The 23,329-nt window shown below is 34.8% G+C and overlaps 2 protein-coding genes across 5 annotated transcripts in view; both read right to left on the reverse strand.

The window, feature by feature from the left end:
* The window catches only part of LOC123685478 (glutaredoxin domain-containing cysteine-rich protein CG31559-like), a 149,965-nt gene that overhangs the window by 105,946 nt on the left and 20,690 nt on the right, over nt 1–23,329 (reverse strand). The window lies entirely within an intron of this gene.
* On the reverse strand, nt 13,496–15,936 carry LOC123685479. Of its 2 annotated transcripts, none has more exons than XM_045625183.1 (2): nt 14,263–15,532; nt 13,496–14,211 (listed from the first exon to the last, which is right to left on the reverse strand). In XM_045625183.1, the coding sequence occupies exons 1-2, from the start codon at nt 14,960–14,962 to the stop codon at nt 13,901–13,903; spliced, it is 1,011 nt and encodes a 336-aa protein (XP_045481139.1). In that variant the 5' UTR covers nt 14,963–15,532; the 3' UTR covers nt 13,496–13,900. The 2 variants fall into 2 exon arrangements, with proteins under 2 accessions (XP_045481139.1, XP_045481140.1); XM_045625184.1 differs by having other exon boundaries at nt 13,933–14,211; nt 14,263–15,936.

Here is a 23,329-nt window from a genome sequence, read left to right on the forward strand (position 1 = left end):
TGGTGTGATATTGCTGAAGTAGATCGTTCGTTACAGATTAGCGAGAAAAAAGTCCGATAGGTAAAGGTATCTGGCGTTGGCAAATGAAGAACACATTGGCCTTTGATCTAATTGAGCCATTTCTAAAATGCAGACTGAAAACTACAACGATGAGAATAGAACAAAAATTTCTCATCAGCAAAATTCTTGACAAAGATATATCAGTTAGACAAGAAGATCCTGTTCCGGAAAAAAAAAGTGCGATGCGGATTTTGTGACAGATCTTAAGATCGAAAAACAAAGCTGGCTTGCTCAAGTTATCACGTTTCATAAATAAAACGGCTAACATTTGGAAATACTTGATGAAAATAGGTAAAATTTCCAATGAAGTAATCATATCATACGATATTAACTATTTATCCGGTCAATGTATCAGCAATAGGAAAATGCCATCCACACGACCGTTGTCAGACAGAAGGTCTCCACGCCATTACGTAGGATTCATAATCGAAAGTAACCCAAGGAGAATGATTGTCATCAAGGGAGGATAGCGATATACCGGTTTCACCCTTATTAGGGATCATCAGTACCGCATAACCCTACCCAAGATGACAAACAAACGAAATAGCAGGCATCTTATTGAACGCTGGCAGTCGCTAGTCAGTATGAATTACTGCAGAGCGCCACCCAGCGGACAAATAACCTAACTACCTCCTCCATGAATACCTCGAAAAAGCAGAATCCCACGTCAACAAGGAAAACCTTCCGTAATTAGCCTAAGCGACTTTCATCGAAATAATAATAAATAAAACGGCTAACATTTGGAAATACTTGATGAAAATAGGTAAAATTTCCAATGAAGTAATCATATCATACGATATTAACTATTTATCCGGTCAATGTATCAGCAATAGGAAAATGCCATCCACCCGACCGTTGTCAGACAGAAGGTCTCCACGCCATTACGTAGGATTCATAATCGAAAGTAACCCAAGGAGAATGATTGTCATCAAGGGAGGATAGCGATATACCGGTTTCACCCTTATTAGGGATCATCAGTACCGCATAACCCTACCCAAGATGACAAACAAACGAAATAGCAGGCATCTTATTGAACGCTGGCAGTCGCTAGTCAGTATGAATTACTGCAGAGCGCCACCCAGCGGACAAATAACCTAACTACCTCCTCCATGAATACCTCGAAAAAGCAGAATCCCACGTCAACAAGGAAAACCTTCCGTAATTAGCCTAAGCGACTTTCATCGAAATAATAATAAATAAAGCGGCTAACATTTGGAAATACTTGATGAAAATAGGTAAAATTTCCAATGAAGTAATCATATCATACGATATTAACTATTTATCCGGTCAATGTATCAGCAATAGGAAAATGCCATCCACACGACCGTTGTCAGACAGAAGGTCTCCACGCCATTACGTAGGATTCATAATCGAAAGTAACCCAAGGAGAATGATTGTCATCAAGGGAGGATAGCGATATACCGTGGGATTCTGCTTTTTCGAGGTATTCATGGAGGAGGTAGTTAGGTTATTTGTCCGCTGGGTGGCGCTCTGCAGTAATTCATACTGACTAGCGACTGCCAGCGTTCAATAAGATGCCTGCTATTTCGTTTGTTTGTCATCTTGGGTAGGGTTATGCGGTACTGATGATCCCTAATAAGGGTGAAACCGGTATATCGCTATCCTCCCTTGATGACAATCATTCTCCTTGGGTTACTTTCGATTATGAATCCTACGTAATGGCGTGGAGACCTTCTGTCTGACAACGGTCGTGTGGATGGCATTTTCCTATTGCTGATACATTGACCGGATAAATAGTTAATATCGTATGATATGATTACTTCATTGGAAATTTTACCTATTTTCATCAAGTATTTCCAAATGTTAGCCGTTTTATTTATTATTATTTCGATGAAAGTCGCTTAGGCTAATTACGGAAGGTTTTCCTTGTTGACGTGGGATTCTGCTTTTTCGAGGTATTCATGGAGGAGGTAGTTAGGTTATTTGTCCGCTGGGTGGCGCTCTGCAGTAATTCATACTGACTAGCGACTGCCAGCGTTCAATAAGATGCCTGCTATTTCGTTTGTTTGTCATCTTGGGTAGGGTTATGCGGTACTGATGATCCCTAATAAGGGTGAAACCGGTATATCGCTATCCTCCCTTGATGACAATCATTCTCCTTGGGTTACTTTCGATTATGAATCCTACGTAATGGCGTGGAGACCTTCTGTCTGACAACGGTCGTGTGGATGGCATTTTCCTATTGCTGATACATTGACCGGATAAATAGTTAATATCGTATGATATGATTACTTCATTGGAAATTTTACCTATTTTATCACGTTTCAATCTCTGATGAGCACAGATCAAAGAATTGTGTACAGTGTGTTGAATAATCAATACTTAAAAAAATAATATTCACATTTTCACCTAGCGTAATAATGTATGTTAGAGTTATTTTTTAGGATCAAGTTATATTTTTATTATTATAAATTATTTGATGTGATATACTGTTCTGTTTTTGGAAATATATAAAAATGTTTTTCGTTGAGCAAACCATGTTTTTGAAAACGAATTTATTCACAAGGAAATATGGAAATGAACAATAGGATGAATCTAAGATGATTCTAAAGCTTGATTAATTACGATTGACTATCTGACTATCTATCTGACTGACTGACAATAACATATTGTCTCCTATTTATAACATTATATTTTCTTATCTTAATTGACGCCACGCGTCGAACCACCTGCATTATGCTGGTGTAAGCAAAATGCAGCACACTGATATGTGAATCTAAATGAACAATACAATATTACGTCAATTGATCAGAACGGGATGGAATCCTGTAATTATATGTAATATTGAACATACTCATTGTGCTTTAATTGCAAAAAATATAAAATCAAATAATCCTATGCAATAATATCAACATTAACGCATTTATTATAATGCAGTGTGTGTTCTAGGATACTCTTTCAGATGTGTGTGTAGCGAGGGTTAATATACAGAAGTAAAACCATTATTTATCTAATTAGTAACCTTAAATTCAAATTGAAATAGGAATCTAATATGGAAGATTTGGGATTTGTATCAATTCTTCATGGTATTGATGTGAAACAAGATTAAGAAAATGGTACCACAGGATTGAGTCAAAAATCCTATTCAGAAAATATTTTCAAGAAGTTTAACATGCAAAACTGTAAACCGATGTCAACTCCTATAGATCGAAATTTTAGAGCAAAAATCTTAGATTCAGATGATTTATGTTTCGATAAAAGCACTGATAATAAAAGTAGAAAAATTGTTGGTAGTCTCATGTACGCTGTATCAGGTACAAGACCGGACTTGTGTTTTACTGTATCGTTATTAAGTAAATATCAAAACAAGGCAAATAATGTTTTACTGACAGCTCTAAAAGAGTTTTGAAGTATGTTTAAGACACTATTGATTATAAATTAGTATACAAGTATAATAATGATAAACTAATTGGTCATTTAAAACAGGAAGGTTGATCGGGTATGTAGTTAACCAAAACAATTTTAGCTCTTTATTGTTACTGCCAAGCTTACGGATAATATCTTATCCTCACAAAATTACAAAATGTTGTAAAAAACACACAGAAATCAATATAATAGAACTTACATCAATGTGAGTCTTAAATGTTGAAAATATTACAATGTCCATATACAATATGTAATATGTAAGGAAATATCTATATTTTGCTGAATCTTAATAGTAGAAATACACAATATGTCAAAACTTAAAAGACATATGAATGAATAATGTCGAAGGTTGAAAACATAGAAAAACACAAAGACAAGAGACACAGAAAGGAATAACACCAGAGGACGAGTGGCGTCCCAGATAGAGGAAGTATAAGGCGTTTATAGTGAGGGAATCATCTAATTTGACTCATTCTAATCATATGAACAATATTGCAGTAAATGGAATTAAAACCATTAAAATGCGAATTAATACTCAAGTTTGCTTCATGGCTCATGATTTCAACCGCCTCCAAACTCTCCCGCTTATATTTATTTCGCTCAGATCTTAAATTCCTAGCATCTGAGAATTTCATAATATGTCCGGTTTCATTTATATGTTTTGATAATCCGGTGGTTTGTCTCCCTCTTGTACAATCTGTAACATGTTCTTTCATTCGAGTCTTTAAATTTCTGCTAGTTTGACCTACATATGGTCTATTACATTTCATGCAATCTATGGAGTGAATTATTCCAAACTTGTTGGATGTTGGTGTTTTGTCCTTCATTTTTGAAAATACATATTTACCTAAAGTGCAAGGCATGCGTACAGCAACTATTAGATCTTGATTGTTTGGTGCATGTTTTCTTATGCTGGAAGGTGTGATGGCGGATGGTAAGGCTTAGAGAATTTTTTTTTTGGAATAACTGGACTCTCCCCATCAATGGATGGATGGTTATTCTGTACCACTCCTGAGTAAGATTCTGTGATGTGACCAGGGTTGTTGAACAAGCATTTATTCAGAAGTCTTGCAGGATAAGAATTTTTTAATGAGGAGGTGATGTAATCTATGGAGGCTGGATTACAATAGATGAGGGCTCACCAACTTTTTTATTCGACTTTTTAATCCTATTATGTGATTCAAACACGAAATAAACCTCATAATAGGATTAAAAAGTCGAATAGAAAATCATCTGAATCCGAGATTTTTGCACTAAAATTTCAATCTTTAGGTGTTGACATCGGTTTACAGTTTTGCATATTAAACTTCTTGAAAATATTTTTTAAATAAGATTTTCAACTCAATTCTGTGGTACCATTTTCAGAATCTTGTTTCACATCAATACCATGAAAAATTACAATACATACAAGAGTATCCTAGAACACACACTGGGGTCTACCGGACCCCGTTATAATAAATGACTTAATATTGATATTATTGCATAGGATTATTTGATTATATGTTTTTTGCAATTGAAGCACAATAAGTAAGTTCAATATTACATATATTTCCAAAAACAAAGCAGTATATCACATCAAATAATTTTTAATTATAAAAATATAACTTAACTTAATCCTAAAAAATAACTCTAACATATATTATTAAGCTAGGTGAAAATGTGAATATTATTTTTTTAGTATTATTTATTCAGAACACTTTACACAATTCTTTGATCTGTGCTCATCACAGATTGAAACGTTATAACTTGAGCAAGCCAGCTCTGTTTTCCGATTTTAAGATCTGTCACAAAATCCGCATCGCACTTTTTTTTTTCCGAAACAGGAGCTTCTTGTCTATGTGATATATCTTTGTCAAGAATTTTGCTTATGAGAAATTTTAGTTCTTTTCTCATCGTTGTAGTTTTCAGTCTGCATTTAAGAAATGCCCAATTAAGTCAGAGGCCAATGTGTTCTCATTTGTCAACGCCCGATACCTTCCCCGGTCGGATTTTTTTCTCGCTAATCTGTAACGAACGATTTACTTCTAGTCTGAGATCCCGATAAAGAACAACCTTCACCGAGATGCTTATTTGATGAAACGTATTTTATGTTTAATTTAACATGTCAATGAATATATCACATCTGGGTTGCCTAACAAATTTTAGTCCAGAGTAGGTTTAATTAATAATAAAAAAAAATTTTTTTTTTCGAACATTTCACCGGTTTGCTTATTAGATAAATTCTATACCAATCGAAAGTATGAAGGCCATAGAATGTGCAAACGTTAGGTTGCCTATTTTTTCCGGTCACAACTCTCGGTTGCCAGGTATAAACAGGTCAATCTATACCAGCATTTTGCAACGGTCTGACTATTTAATCAAAATCAATATGATTAAAGATTATTTTATTATGAACACGGTGGTATAGGGTTGCCTGCGAAAAATCAGTCCAGAATCCCGGTTGTCGAATTTTAAAAAGTTAAATATTGCTGCGAGTGAGGACACAGCATAGCAGCTGTTTGAAGTCCGTCCAGTGAAAGAAAGAGAGTGCGCATGCTATTTGTTCTTGGAAATGAAAAGGATAGCGATAGACTCGTATACAGTGTGACCAGATTTAGTAGAAATCTACTTTTTTAGTAGATTTTTCGCATTTTCATGGAGTTTTTAGTAGGAAGAAATCCTTTGGTAGATTTTAGTAGATTTTGGTAGTTTTAAAAATATAACCGAGGCGATTGGGAATATGGAAATTCGGATGTCTAGACTGTTTCTATGAATCAATTCATTGTTCATTCTCATTGAGGTTCTACGTTCTACGTGTTTCTAGAAGAACGTACCTACTTAAACATAATAAAATCATAAAACTTCTGTCGGCTGAGAATATATACGAAGAATGATGGAATATCCGAAGGGTGCCTCATTGAAAACAAGTGGTGTGTAAACTTCCGTTGAAAATATACCATTATCTCACATTTGGTATTCCATTCAGTGGAAAAAAATATGTCTAACTGGAATTTCATCGACAAATTTGGGTGGCTGCATATTTCAGATTTCGAATGCCAAATGCAAGAGAATAGTTTCGGCTATTAACCGCATCAAAACAAAAAATAGAAACAGATTTCTAACTAAAAATATAGCATTATTATAACATGCTAAAGAAGTACTTAAAGAGATAGGTGATTGTTGTCGTTTTCAACCTACAAAAAATATGCTCGATTCGATGGATAGTGAAAATTTATGTATGGATGTTAAAGACGATGATTTGACTGCAGATTGATACTGATTTTTCAATAATTTTTTTTATGATCAACTGTAGTAATTCATTTCTTTATTTAATGTTATTTTTATCTGAAAAATTTTAGTTTTTATTTCTATTTATATCCTTTTGTTTATTTAAATATATAAATTTGTTTGTTTATATTCGCTATTTTGATCCTATTTGTTTCTGTTCGGTTTTTTTTCACCTTTTTTTTTGTCGTTCAAATTTTGAAATAAAATCTTGTTTTATTTTCGCATGAGATATCGCATTTTCATGAAAAATTATTCTGCCAAAGAAGACAGTGAGCACTTCTTAGAAAATATAAAAGGCTTCGACTCCAACTCCATACCACCATGCTGGATATCATCAATTCAAAAAATTTCACGAACTATTTTTGTAAATTCCATGTGGCTCAATGCAACGGATCCAATATGCGTGAAACTTCAGCCTGAGAACTGCGGTTGGTTCTTAGATGAATATTTTAAACCAGTAGGATTCATTGGGGATCATACACCTTTGAAGATAGAAGACATTGTCGAAAGAACTGAAACGGAGAGTGATGATGACGAAGAAGATTCAGAAGTTGGAGATCATAGTTATATGTCCGATGACTTGGAACCTGAATAATTTCAAAAAATTTTTGTATTTATAATTTTTCATGAAAAACAGAAGTATTTTTTAATTGTTGTTTTTCATTTTGTCGTCTAATAATAAAGATGAAATTTGCAAGATAAGTATTATATATGTATTACTATAACCTTCTTTTTTAGTAAAGATTCTTTAGTGTCACATAAAAAATATACACACATAAATAATTAATTGACTATTCCTCTATTTCAAAAATTATCCACTCCAAAATGATGCATGCATACACGAGTCTATCGCTATCCTTTTCATTTAGTGTCACATAAAAATATACACACATGAATAATTAATTGATTAAAAAAAAAATTAAATAACTATTCATCTATTTTGATAATTATCTGCTCCAAAATAATGCACGCATTTATCCTTTTCATTTCCAAGAACAATAAGCATGGGCACTCTCTTTCTTTCACTGGATGTGTCCTCACTCGTAGCAATATTTAACTTTTTAAAATTCGACAACCGGGATTCTGGACTGATTTTTCGTAGGCAACCCTATACCACCGTGTTCATAATGAAATAATCTTTAATCATATTGATTTGGATTAAATAGTCAAACCGTTGCAAAATGCTAGTATAGATTGACCTGTTTATACCTGGCAACCGAGAGTTGTGACCGGAAAAAAATAGGCAACCTAACGTTTGCACATTCTATGGGCTTCATACTTTCGATTGGTATAGAATTCATCTAATAAGCAAACCGGTGAAATGTTCGAAAAAAAAATTTTTTTTTATTATTAATTAAACCTACTCTGGACTAAAATTTGTTAGGCAACCCATATGTGATATATTCATTGTTATGTTGAATTAAATATAAAATACGTTTTATCAAATAAGCATCTCGGTGAAGGTCATTCTATATCGGGATCCTATACTATTCAGCAATATCACACCAAAACATACGAATTCAAACTTAACTGAATATCACAAAAATCAAGAATTGAAAAAGACTCATGGTAAAAAAACCTAACGAAAACACAAACTTGGGGTCTAGAAAAGTCCAGAACCTCTTTGATCTCTGGTCACCAGAATACTAAAACCCACAAACACTTCGCAATATAATGATGCGATAGTGGTAGAAGTATGCCTAATTTACGAGATGTTTTCTGCTTGTGTCAGAATTATGTGAAGATCGGCATGTATTTCAAAATTGGCTGGGGTCTAATAAACCCCAGTGTATGTCGCGAGGGTTCTTAACATATCAAATTAATTTCACGATATTCAGACAATTTTTCAATAATAGAAAAAGTGCCTCCATGAGCGGGGCTAGAACCCGCAACCTTCGAATTACTAGTATTTCGGAGGTCGAGGTACTTTTTCCAGAATTAAAAAAAAAATTGTCTGAATGCCGTGAAAATAATTTGATATTACTAACTGGTTTCTCATTATCACTTATCATCAATAGATCATCAACATATATCAATACATAAATTCTATGTTCATTATAATAGTTTGTATACAAACATGAATCATTTCTTGGTCTCGGTAAAACCCTCAATAATTAATGTTGAATTAAATTTTTCATTCCAGTATTTTGGGGACTTTTTGTGTCCATACAATGACTTATTGAGCTCAACAATTCTTTCATTCTCATTTCATTTCATTCTCAGGCAATTTTATGAATACATTTTCGTCGATATGGCCATATGAAAAGGCACCGGTGACATCCATTTGATATATAGGTAAATTCAATTTTGTAGCAATAGCTCCAAATACTTTAAAGGTTAACAATTTTGTAACTGGTGCATAATTTTCATGCTATTCGATTACATCAACCTGTTCGAATCCTCTAGCTACTAATCGGATTTATATTGTAGTGTATTAGCAGAATTTTTGATTTTGAACACCCACTTTCTGTCATTAACTTTTTCATTAGGCGGAACCTCACACAATTTCCAGGTATTGTTTTCATTCAGCTTATGTAGTTCTTGGTCCCTAGCTTTTTTCCATTTGTCGGAGTCTTGTCTACTCATGGCCTCCCAGTATAACCTGGATCACTCTCCTCACTAAAACCATAATTACATTTATAAAATGAAGTCTGTTTTCTTACCCTTTTGGTTCCTTCAACAGCTACTTGATTATTTCCATCCATCCTGATCGAATACCTTTCTTATTCCTTGTAACGGTCAATTTTCAATTTTCATTTATACCTCAAGTCAAACCAGATGTGACGCTTCTGATTTCGAGTTCCCAGTCTGATATCGGCTAATCACGGACCGCGATTTCCCAAAGAAGGAAGGGAGTCCTTCATTTTCATGATTCCATTCTCATTGAGAATCAATTAGATTTTGAATTGCGAATGTAAAGAGGTGACTAAAAAGTGAGTGCGTTATTCTAGTGAATGATTTCTATAGATTATCTATATATTCATTGAATATTTCAAAATTGCAATTTATAGATTTCATGATATTAAACTGAATTTCAGATAATTATACATATTTTTTTTCCGGAAAGTTGTGTAACGAAGTTAAATTAGTTACTAGAATCACCCGGTATAATTTGCCCCAAGTTCAGAATTCAAAAATTATTTTACTAGAATCACCCAGTATAATTTGCCCCAGGTTTAGAATTCCATCATTATTCTACCAGTCATATGAGTAGGTGAAAATAAAATTTTAATCTAAAGCAATGAAGGTATTTTTCGTCCAGTTCAGGGAAATTCATTTGGAATAATTTCCGATTGATTTATTTCATGAAAATATAACGATGTAATTTAAAATATTCACCTATGTATAAAAACTTCCGAGCGACACCGAGATAGACATTATCTCTTCAATATATCTCTTTTTTACATGTTGTCGTTTGTTTTTTATAGGCACACCGCCGATTTTGAGACTCGAAATTTTCCCTTTCCAACCGAGATTACAAGTGAAGTATTTCGGAAAAGGAGGATTAGTCTCGCCGGTGTCTTCGAAGTATAAAGATATTTTCCGATTTACTCCTGTCGGTGTCTTCGAGCTAGATATTTTCTGATAGTTATTGAGCGGATTGTTTTGTGGTTTTTCTGGAGTAACATTTTAGAGTTGAATTTTTAGTTTACAATTTTTTTTTTGAATGTTGGACGTTTTAGTGCAGTATTATATATTCGTGAATTTGACACTTAGCTCGTGCACGAAAAGAATTTGAGTTCGTGTGGTAAAGTGAGAAATTCTTAGGATTAGTAAGACCCGTTTTATTCCTGCCTGTATTACAGGTGACTTTCCTGTGTTCCATCGCTACTTTTCGAGTGTGATTTATTTGTAATTTATTTTATTTCTTTGATCTTTCTTTCTCAAGTGGAGTTTGTCTGTCCGGTTCCTTATTGCGAGCAACTCTTATTTGGAACTACCAGGCAAAAGTCCTTATCTTGGGGAGAGGGGTCGCTTATTTCCGATCTCCAGATCACTGCGATCTTTTAGGTTAATTACCCTGTCCGGCTTGACTCGAGTCGTGAATTGGTGGATGCGCCGAAGTATACCCTGAAGGAAATTTATTTCTTAGATCTTTTTTTCTCAAGTAGAGTTTGTCTGTCCGATTCCTTATTGCGAGCAACTCTTATTTGGAACTACCAGGCAAAACTCCTTATCTTGGGGACAAGGGTCGCTTATTTCCGATCTCCAGATCACTGCGGTCTTTAAGGTTAATAACCCTGTCCGGCCTGACTCGGGTCGTGAATTGATGGATGCGACGAAGTATACCCTGAACAAACAACTGAAAAAGCAACTCTTATTTGGAAATACCAGGCACAACTTCTTATCTTGGGGAGAGGGGTCGCTAAATTTCGATATCCGGATCACAGCAGTATTTTCGGCGACTTACCCTGTTCGGTCTGACTCAAGTCGTGAATTGGTGGATGCGCCGAAGTATACCCTGAGCGAAATTTATTTCTTAGATCTCTCTTTCTCAAGTGGAGTTTGTCTGTCCGGTTCCTTATTGCGAGCAACTCTTATTTGGAACTACCAGGCAAAGCTCCTCGTCTTGGGGAGAGGGGTCGCTAAATTCCGATCTCCGGATCACAGCAGCCTTTTTCGGCGACTTGCCCTGTCCGGTCTGACTCTAGTCGTGAATTGGTGGATGCGCCGACAAATACCCTGCTTGAAATTTATTTCTCAGATCCGTCTTTCACAAGTGGAATCTATGTGTCAGGTCCTTAGTTGCGAGCAACTCTTATTTGGGACCACCAGACAGAATTCCTTATCCTGTGGAGAGGGGTCGCTTATTTCCGATTCATATTAACTGTGGTCATTTCGGTGAGTCACCCTGCCCAGTCTGACTTGAGATTTATTTTGGTGGATGCACCGACGAATATCCTGATTGGAATTTGTTTCTTAGATCCAATTTTCTCAAGTGGAATCTGTGTGTTGGGTCCTTAACCCAATTAATTAACGCCATTTTTTCCGGCTTTCTTCAATACGATCACAGAAATCCACAGTGAAGTGGTATTTTCTTAAATATTAAAGTATATCCTTCCCGTATTTATTGTCAGATGGCTCTCAGCAACAATAAAATAACCGTTACAACAACAAGTCGGCACTTGTCTGGTGCGTTGAGGTTGTGATACATACATAGTGTTTTCAATATATTCCTGCCGAAGAAGTTATAATTAGACCATTGCATCTTTTGAATGAATAGTGTCTTGTGCGATACGAAACGAAATTGAAATTACTCACATCGTAATCTGTTACTAATTCGTTGTTGAGTTTGTTGTCCCAATTTTGGGACATTGGCTGGAAGTGATAAATATGAGTAGCAGAAAATATATGACTTTCCGTGACATTGAACACATATTTGAAGATCCAGAATTTTGGAGAGATACGGATATTGAAGACTAATCAAATGACATCCTTGTTTTGAAATGGAATGACAACAAACCCGTTTCAGTAGCTAGTAATTATAGCTATATTTAGCCATTAGGTGTTGCAAAACGTTATTCTCGTAAAGAGAGAAAACATGTTCGAATTGCAAAACCTAAATTGATACAAGAATATAACTCTTATATGGGCGGAGTAGACATTTGGGACAAGCAAGTATCCCTTTACCGGACAAGAATTCGGTCACAAAAATGGTGGTGGCCTTTATTCACCCAAATGTTGGATGTATCGGTGATAAATACTTGGAAACCATCAAATTGTATATCCTACAGAGATGGCTATACTGCTTGAAGTGCGTAGGAAAATTGTGATGGCATATCTTAGAAGAAATACAGCTTCTGCGCCAAAGAGACCAGGTCAACAGAAGTCCAAATTGCTGGGAGGAAGAGTAGCTGTTGACATAAGATATGGCCAAATAGGTCATTTTGTTTTTCCAATTAAGACTCAAAGGAGATGTGCATTTTGTGGAAAAAAACCACAAGAATCTGCGAAAAATGTAATGTACCACTACACGATATTTGCTTCGTACCATTCCATAAAAAATATTTTTTTTTCCTAAAAATTTTTTTTCTGAAATTTTTTTTTTATTTTTTGTTGTGTATAATGTTTTTATGAATTAATTTAATGAATGTTGCTATTGAAGTGGTTAAAAGTCATTTTCGTCTTGTTTTTGTTCAAATAGATCTTTATTATATATCATTCCTTTTCAGCCATCGTCCCAAAAATGGGACGCTAATTTTCTGCGCATTGAGAAATTTTTGTTTCAAAATTTTAGTGAATATTTCATTAGAGAACACTCGAAAACCAGTTTATACAAAAAAAAATACTAGTTTTCATTCTATTTGAGTTCTGGCTAGTATTGGGTTAATTGCGAGCAACTCTTATTTAGGACCACCAGAAAGAATTCCTTATCTTGTGGAGAGGGTTCGCTTATTTCCGATTCACGAATAACCGTGCTCATTTCGGTGTGTCACCCTGTCCAGTCTGACTTGAGATTTATTTTGGTGGATGCGCCGACGAATACCCTGATTGGGATTTATTCCTTAGATCCAACTTTCTCAAGTAGAGTCTGTGTGTCGGGTCCCTTATTGCGATCAACTCTTATTTGGGACCACCAGGCAGAACTCTTTATCTTGGGGAGAGGGTCGTTTATTTTGATCTCCGGATCACAGTCGCATTTTCGACAGAGTATCCGACAGATATCCATTTTGTTGGATCCGCCGATACAAGACCTGATTCGAATATATTGTTCACGCTTGTTTTCTCGAATAAAGAGGTATCAAACCAGAACGTACGGAACACAGGATAGGTTTGTAACGTTGTCGAGCGAGATTTCTTCAGGTTTTTAAATGATATTCACATATGACTGATAAGGCAGTTTTATATTTATTGTTTCTATCTTATTTATGTCTCTACATTGAATGCATCGTATTAAACATATTTGCAGGTACCATATCGATGCGTTGTTGCCAGATTTGATATAATTCTTAAAAACTAACTATTTACAATGTTGACTATGTTACATCTCTCCCCTTAAGCTGAAGTCATATCTTAATTATTTTTTTTTTCTTTTTCATTTTTTTTTTTTATTTTTTTATACAATATAATTATCTCATTCTATTCAACCTAATCTATAACTAACATTATACCTAACTATCTAATTCTAGTCTACCTAAGCTTACTTAGTTCATCTATTATGTGAGTACATATTAATAAAGAAATACTACTCTTTAAAGTTGATTTTTTTTCTCTCTCTCAAGTTATAATCATGCTTATTCTTACACATATTCAGACTGAATCTAGCTCTATTAATATCTACAAGATTTTCAGGATCTGTGATTTTCCATGTACCTTCATTTGTTTTATCATTATGAAATTTGAAATAACTATTATTGAGCAAAATGATATGTTGTCTAGTTCTTCTGAAAATTCTATTCTCAATATCTATGACATGATAAGATCGTGGTTCCTCACATAAATTAACAATCTTTCCTTCTTTCCAAACATTTTTATATTTAAACAACACCCTATCACCTATTTTTTCCTCTTTCCAAACATTTTTATATTTAAACAACACCCTATCACCTATTTTTCCTTCTGCCAAGTTTTTTACATGTCTATTATAATAATTTTTCTGTTTCAACCTTCTATTTTCAAATTTCTCACGAATAAATTTCTTATTTATCGCTATAGGCTGAAGCAAGTGATCCATTACAGGTATGTCATCTTTCAGACGACGACTGAGTAATAATTGAGCAGGTGATATACCAAAATCATGTCTATCTATTAAATTGCATTTCATACTAATTTCTAACCCTAAAATTGGTTTACCCTGCTCTTCTACAATTAAAAATTTCAAATTGTATACCTTATTCCTTATATTACAGTTAATATGTATGGATCCTCTTACATCCAGCTTGCATCCACCGTAAGCAACTAAATTCACTTTCTGATTTTTGTTTATTTGTAGCCCTGAACCACTTTTCTTGCTCTTTATCAGACTTTGAAAAACATTGGCAGGCAGAATATTACATTGAGCTCCAGTGTCGACCTTAAAACACACAATTTTATCATTAATCTTAACATTTTCAGTTATTTCATTTATAATGTTTAATTCAGAAATATTTTCAACTATGTCATTTTCTGTCTCTACTATATTTACAGTTTCAAGCAAAAAATTATCACTAGAATCGGAATCTATGAATTCTTCATTTATTTCATTAACCTCTCTTTTCTTGGATTTAAGGAACTTCTTTTTTATACAACAAGTTTCAAAGTGATTCATTTTCTTGCAAAATCTACATATTTTACCATATGCTGGACATTTATTTTGTTCATGATTCAAATTGCATTTTTTACAAATTAAATGGACCTGATTCTTTTTATTAAAATTTGAGTTACTTATCTTATTCCGCTCAAAGTTTCCTCGATTTGCCGTGAATATTCCTGGATTGCATCCATTGCCGTTTCCATTCCTTTATTGCCCATTTCCGTTGTCTGCTTACGACTTGTCTCGAAAATTTGGCAAATTTCTTCTGCTTTTGCCATGGTCAAATCTTCAATTTGTAGTAATTTTTCCCGAAGTTGGTTGTCACAAATCCCCATTATCAGCTTGTCTCTCACCATTTCCATGTCCTTTTCATATTCGCACGTTGCTACCTTGGTTTTCAATTCTAATATATATTGCGTCAACGATTGTCCCTCTTTTTGATTCCAGCTTAAGAATTTGTATCTCTCGTAAATCAAATTCTTTTTAGGTTCACAATATTTCTTGAATTTGTCTATAACATCTGCTAATTTCGCTGAACTTCTTAGCTTGAATGTATTATAGATTTCAATACCCTCGTCGCCAATTAAATGCGAAAGTATCGCAACTTTTATACTTTCATCCTCTTCTTTGTCTTTTCCTGATGCTTTCATGTACAGGTTAAATTTCTGTATCCACGTGGACCAACTCTTTGAAATGTTTCCAGAAAAATCCATTGTAGTTGGAGTTCTCAAACCCTCCATTTTCAAAATGAATAATTTCTTGAATACGTTTTATGAATTTATCGTGTTTTACACCTGACACCATGTAACGTTGTCGAGCGAGATTTCTTCAGGTTTTTAAATGATATTCACATATGACTGATAAGGCAGTTTTATATTTATTGTTTCTATCTTATTTATGTCTCTACATTGAATGCATCGTATTAAACATATTTGCAGGTACCATATCGATGCGTTGTTGCCAGATTTGATATAATTCTTAATAACTAACTATTTACAATGTTGACTATGTTACAGGTTGTCACATCTGACTTATTAGACTGCATTTCACATGCCAATCTGCATGCTTTCCACGCTTGTCCGCACTTGACCGTTTTTATCATTGCTCAATTTGCCTGCTCACTGCTTACTCATTTCTGCTGCTTGATATACGCCACCTGCTCACCTCGCTTAGTTCTCATTCCGTACCGTGTTGCATTATAAATATTTGCTTTTGGTGTTTAGTAGCCTTTTGCATTATTGTATATATAGGATAGTATTGTATATAATTTGGTGTTGTACCTAAGGGAACGAATAGTGTTAAATATAGTGTGTATCATCAGAGTGTCTTTTTTTTGTCTCATAGACATTTACCGCCATCTAGTGAAAGAAATCACCACTGGTCAATCTCTCTTATCTTAGATTGAATCGAACCCTTCTCCAACTGTTTAAAAGCTACCCAGGGTCGATAATTGTGAGCGGCGTAAGGAATTGCGACCTTATAAAACCCATCGCAATTGGCGCCCGAGGTAATATAGAAGGGAAAAAGTATATAATCAACAATCCGAAGAAAGTCGCCGTCACAGTAGATATTGAATTTTATATTACTTATCAATATATTTAAATCATTTTCCCTCTCTTTTGTTCTTTGGTTCAAGATGGCTGCGAGTAAAGATGTTATGAATGTTGTTCCTCAAAATTCAACATTTAAGTGCGATGTTTGTAAACGCATTATGTCCAAAGTGGGTGTAAAGTGTAATTTATGCCCCAAAGTATTCCATAGTCGATGTGGATCGCGAATTGCTAAATGTTGTGATCGAGAATTATGTATTCATTCCATGAGTGACAAATCTGGGGATGAACAAAATCCGTCATCATTGAAAGACACTGGAACCAAACCTGAAACTCCAGTGATCAAAAAGTAATCTACATCACCAGATTTTTTTATGAGAATTTTATCGAAATTAGAAGACAAAATGGTATTTTTGTAGAGAATAATGCAGTCTTGAGGTTCAAGATTTCTGTTTTGGAAAAACAATCGAGTGAAAAAACCGAAATTATTTCAGATCTCAATAAGAAGTTAGATATATCTATAAAAAATCTGGTAACGATATCGACAATTCAAGTAAACAAAAACAATATATATCTACGTCACAGGTCACATCAGTTCAAAGAATCGCCGCACCTGAGCAGGTCAAGCGTCCCCAGTTGGCCCAGTCTTCAAATAGTTCAAACGCTAATCGTGCGAAACAGATAAAACAGTCAACATCTGCTGCTGTAAACAACCAGATAAAAGACGTTTATGAAAAATTAGCCTCATCGACGTCGTCTGTTATGAATCCAAAAGGTAAGTCTGACAATTCTTAAAATATTTCTGTAAGTAATGCAGATTGGTCAATGATTGCGGATAGAAGAGCGAGAAAAATGGTTAAAAATGGCGGCGTATGAGAGTGACATTGATGCGAGTTCCCAAAAAGATGGGGGAAATAGTGAGATTAAGAGCACGTTCACATGACAAGCGGTCTACGCGCGGTTGAATGAGCGGTTGATAATTGGATACCGTTCACATGGAACGCGGTTGCCAAGCGGTGACCGCTCGTTGCCGTAACGGCCCGTAATCAGTTTGAATTCTACATTTTGGTTTGAATCTGGATTCAGTATCAGATTTAGGTGAAAATTAAACGTTTTTAAGTTTTGATAGGTAATTATAGATCGAATAGTTTCTATTATTCATCAATCAAAACTGATCCTACTTAAATCATCTTCGTTTTGCCGATGACATCGTCCTAATAAGTAGCAACATGCAGGAATTGACCGAGATGTTGAAACAACTTATTGATGCTCCGAAAAAAATCGGTATGAAAATTAATGTTTCGAAGACCAAACTTATCAACAACACCACAGAACACATAAACATTGACGGCACACAACTTGAAAATGTAGAAGAATATATATATTTAAGACACTCAATAAGAATTGGCAAAGAAAATCAAACAGCAGAGATAAAAAGAAGAATCAGGCTAACTTGGATGGTTTTGGAAAGATGAAATATATATATTCAGGAATAACGACATCCCAATAAAAATTAAAAGGAAAGTTTTCGATGCCTGCATATTACCGGTAGCGACATATGGCCTGGAAACTATGGCAATAACTAAGAAGACCGCAAACCAGCTGAGGGTGATGCAGAGAGCGATGGAAAGAACTATGCTCAATGTCTGTCTTAGAGACAGAAAAAGGAATGAAGAAATCCGACAAAGAACTAGAGTCGTAGATATTATAGCGCGTGTTGCAGAATTGAAGTGGCAGTGGGCAGGACACGTGGCTCGACAGGAAAAAAAAATGTAAATTAAATTCAACACAAACAGCAGCTAGAATACAGTTCTTTAAAGTTTTTCAATAGACTGCCTAATGAAATCAAAGAAATAAATAATTATAAACCATTTAAGAATATAATATTCAATTCATTGTTGAATAATTATAATTAGAACCATATACTTAGTATAGTAGATTTCTGCTGTTAAGTGGTAGGTGAATGTTATTTTGATACTATTTCTCTTCATTTGTATTTGTTCTACGTGTATCTCATGATTTCTAAATAAAGAGCTATTATCATTTTTATGTGGTCACATAATAAATTTTTTTTCTTCATTAGCATCTCCTTCACAGGATATGATGACGAGTTCTTCCCAAGCCCGTCTCCTTGAGTTTTCATCTGAATATACACTACTTGTCATGTCGCATATTACAGGAAAATTCTCAATTTCATCTATGAATAATTTAGGAGCGTCCGGTTCCATTTTGAAATATTTCTGACCGAACGGATCGAAGGAAAATACGTAAATACGTCTCTGGCATCTATCAGCTCGCGCCCGCGCGGTCATCTGAACGGTTACATTAAAAACCTATGATCTCAAACCGCGCGCCAACGCGCGGTTACTACGGGCAAGCTCTAGAACCGCGCTCTACGCGCGGTCCATAAAAACGCGCGGAGGCATGTGTACGCTTCGAAGAAAATTCATGTACTTGTAAACGAGCGGTTTCAAACCGCGTTCAAGCCCGTTCACATGACGAGCGGTTTACGCGCGGTTTGAAACCGCGCGTTTACAAGTACATGAATTTTCTTCGAAGCGTACAGTGCATCCCATTTTGGGTGAGACAGCCAGGTTTCTCGCTTGTTATTCAAGATAGAGCCTTGCGGTTTTCACGTTCCTGGCCTACTTTTTCGTGAAACTCAAGTTGGTCTAATCAGATTTTGCATAACTGTTTCCGTTCAAGAGATACAGGGTGATTTTCGAAATTGATACTTTTCGGACCCCTTCTTAATCTCCGAAGTTATTAGAAATAATGCTGAGGTAAAAACTACGTTTGAATCAGAATTCTGCGTAGAATCCAGTGGCGTACCCAAAATTTTTTTTCGTGGTATGGTTTTGAAGATTCAACACAAACCTATATTTTTTTTAATGGAACACCATGTATATCATTACTTCGTTGAATTCGTTATTCTTTTCCCTTCAAAATGATGTATGATACTATGTAGGTAGGATGTTCAGAAACGTTAAAAAAACACTAAAACATCCTATAATGATGATTTTTTGTAAATGGGCCATGAATTTTTAATGTTTCAATAAGAGGATTATCACTTTAGATTTTAAAGAGTAGTAGGTCATTGATGATACAAACATCCTTGTTGTTATTTTGGCTACTATGCATTTGGGAGCATTGTTTTATCAAGGAGGCATTGGAGGGAAAAAACCGATCTGATCTAGCTGTCATCGCTATGAATTATTGTTATTATTATTGATTCTTCTTTTATATGGGAAATCCATTGCCCATTAACAAAAAAATCATCATTATTTGATGTTTTAGTGTTTTTTTAACGTTTCTGAACATCCTACCTACATAGTATCATACATTATTTTGAAGGGAAAAAAATAACGAATTCAACGAAGTAATGATATAGATGGTGTTCCATTAAAAAAAATATAGGTTTGTGTTGAATCTTCAAAACCATACCCCGAAAAAAAATATTGAGTACGCCACTGGATTCTACACAGAATTCTGATTCAGGTGTAGTTTTTACCTCAGCATTATTTCTAATAACTTCGGAGATAAAGGAGGGGTCCGAAAAGTATCAATTTCCAAAATCACCCTGTATCTCTTGAACGGAAACAGTTATGCAAAATCTGATTAGATCAACTTGAGTTTCATGAAAAAGTAGGACAGGAACGTGAAAACCGCAAGGCTCTATCTTGAATAACAAGCGAGAAACCTGGCTGTCTCACCCAAAATGGGATGCACTGTACACATGCCTCCGCGCGTTTTTATGGACCGCGCGTAGAGCGCGGTTCTAGAGCTTGCCCGTAGTAACCGCGCATTGGCGCGCGGTTTAAGATCATAGGTTTCTAATGTAACCGTTCAGATGACCGCGCGGGCACGAGCTGATAGATGCCAGAGACGTATTTACGTATTTTCCTTCGATCCGTTCGGTCAGAAATATTTCAAAATGGAACCGGACGCTCCTAAATTATTCATAGATGAAATTGAGAATTTTCCTGTAATATGCGACATGACAAGTAGTGTATATTCAGATAAAAACTCAAGGAGACGGGCTTGGGAAGAACTCGTCATCATATCCTGTGAAGGAGATGCTAATGAAGAAAAAAAATTTATTATGTGACCACATAAAAATGATAATAGCTCTTTATTTAGAAATCATGAGATACACGTAGAACAAATACAAATGAAGAGAAATAGTATCAAAATAACATTCACCTACCACTTAACAGCAGAAATCTATTATACTAAGAATATGGTTCTAATTATAATTATTCAACAATAAATTGAATATTATATTCTTAAATGGTTTATAATTATTTATTCCTTTGATTTCATTAGGCAGTCTATTGAAAAACTTCAAACAACTGTATTCTAGCTGCTATTTGTGTTGAATTTAATTTACTTTTTTTTTCTGTCGAGCCACGTGTCCTGCCCAATGCCACTTCAATTCTGCAACACGCGCTATAATATCTACGACTCTAGTTCTTTGTCGGATTTCTTCATTCCTTTTTCTGTCTCTAAGACAGACATTGAGCATAGTTCTTTCCATCGCTCTCTGCATCACCCTCAGCTGGTTTGCGCCGTTTGCGGTCTTCTTAGTTATTGCCATAGTTTCCAGGCCATATGTCGCTACCGGTAATATGCAGGCATCAAAAACTTTCCTTTCAAGGTTTATTGGGATGTCGTTATTCCTGAATATATATTTCATCTTTCCAAAAGCCATCCAAGTTAGCCTGATTCTTCTTTTTATCTCTGCTGTTTGATTTTCTTTGCCGATTCTTATTGAGTGTCTTAAATATATTTATATATATATTCTTTTACATTTTCAAGTTGTGTGCCGTCAATGTTTATGTGTTCTGTGGTGTTGTTGATAAGTTTGGTCTTCGAAACATTAATTTTCAAACCTACTCTTTTCAGAGCATCAATAAGTTGTTTTGACATCTCGCTCAATTCCTGCATGTTGCTACTTATTAGGACGATGTCATCGGCAAAACGAAGATGATTCAAGTAGGATCAGTTTTAATCGATGAATAATAGAAACTATTCGATCTATAATTACCTATCAAAACTTAAAAACGTTTAATTCTCACCTAAATCTGATACTGCATCCAGATTCAAATCAAAATGTAGAATTCAAACTGAATACGGGCCGTTACGGCAACGCGCGGTCACCGCTTGACAACCGCGTTCCATGTGAACGGTATCCAATTATCCACCGCTCATTCAACCGCGCGTAGACCGCTTGTCATGTGAACGTGCTCTTAATATGCTTATTATACCAGAAAGGTGAAGGAGCATGTAAAATCTGGTAAATGTTTTAATAATTTCCACAAATCATGCCTAACCTGATCCGGCAATTTGGAGAATGCAGCATGTAAGCATGAAAGGTTAGAAACCAATGAAGGATGTCCGATTGATTTCCTAGATCAACCAGAATAAAATATTAGAGATGGAAAATACATATCTCAAGCAGTTTATAAAGGAAATAACAGAGAAGTACCAAATATTATTACAAAACAATAATCTTCTATCGGAGAAAATAAATAACCTAGAAAGTGATAAAAACTGTGACATTGAGGTATGTAAATCAAAAACAAAACCATCAATTGTGATAAGTGATGTAAACAAAATACCACAAAATGCTAAAAATGTCAACATCCGAAAAGAATGTTAGAGAAGAAAGATGAAAATGACAAGTCCTGCGAGAAAAGTATAAACGAACTACAACCTAAGAATACAAAACATAAATACAGCAAAAATATCAATAATGGAAAATGAAATGAAAAATGAAAATGACAGGCATAATGAGAAAAGCTCAAATGAACTACAACCTACAAAATTAAAACATAAATATAACCTGAATACCCAAAAAATATCAACAATGGAAAATGAAATCAAATCTCAATGAAAAATCGGATGAATTTATTACCGTCCAATCAAGAAAAAGACGAAAACCAAATATAGGAACCGGAAAAACAGAGAAAACAACATTCAAATCTTTGAAAGCCTATAAGGAAATGAAAAAGCTATGGATGTTCATTTCTTTTATAAATGAAAGTGTGAAGGAAGAAGAAATAAGGAAGTAAATAACGAACAGGGGGAAAATAGAGCTATAGGAGGTATCGGGTAGAAAAGTACAAGCGAGAAACCCGGAGAATCTCAAGTATAAATGTGTGTTGCTTGGTGCCCCACTGGCAATGTAGGAGGGTTTGTACAAAGATGAATTCTGGCCAGCAGGAATCAAATATGCAAGATTCGATTTCCGGAGAGGACAGCAATTTTTAGAGAAGAACAAACTGTAAGTATTAGAACTCAAAATAACATATTCGAATATAAAACGAATAAAAAATAAACAGAAGAGACAAATCGAATTGAATGACGAGCCTCAGAAAATCGCAAAAGAAATGAACAGTTTCTTCATTAGTGCTGCACAAACATTAACAAGATATATTCCAACAATGAATACCACTAACAATTTCAAAGAACCTGATAGATCAATCCGCTTGAAGAAACTAGCAGACCCTGAAATACGAGATATAATTAAGTTAATGTTAAATGAATACTCAAGTGGTTATGATGAAATATCTAACAACATTATTAAATAAACAGCTGAAGAGATACTTTGAAAAACATTATCAACAACTCTTTCAGGTATTGCATTTTTCCAGATAAGTTGAAGATTGCAATTGTCAAGCCAATTCATAAAAAAGGTGATATGAATAACTACAACAATTATAGGCCTATCTATCTTACCCAGTTTCTCAAAGATTATAGAAATGGCATTTGGCAAACAAATAATGGAATATTTTCTAGAGAATGAAATTTTTGGATATTGTCAGCATGG

This window comes from Harmonia axyridis, chromosome 7, assembly GCF_914767665.1.
Source record: "Harmonia axyridis chromosome 7, icHarAxyr1.1, whole genome shotgun sequence".
In the NCBI taxonomy this organism is placed as follows: Eukaryota; Metazoa; Arthropoda; class Insecta; order Coleoptera; family Coccinellidae; genus Harmonia; species Harmonia axyridis.

Bases quoted from the DNA above. Each gene is read 5' to 3' on its own strand.
- LOC123685479 (XM_045625183.1), bottom strand. From the start codon at position 14,962: ATGAATCACTTTGAAACTTGTTGTATAAAAAAGAAGTTCCTTAAATCC. The intron at 14,212-14,262 runs GTGATAGGGTGT...AGGAAAAAATAG, and splicing joins CTTGGCAGAAGGAAAAATAG to GTGATAGGGTGTTGTTTAAA.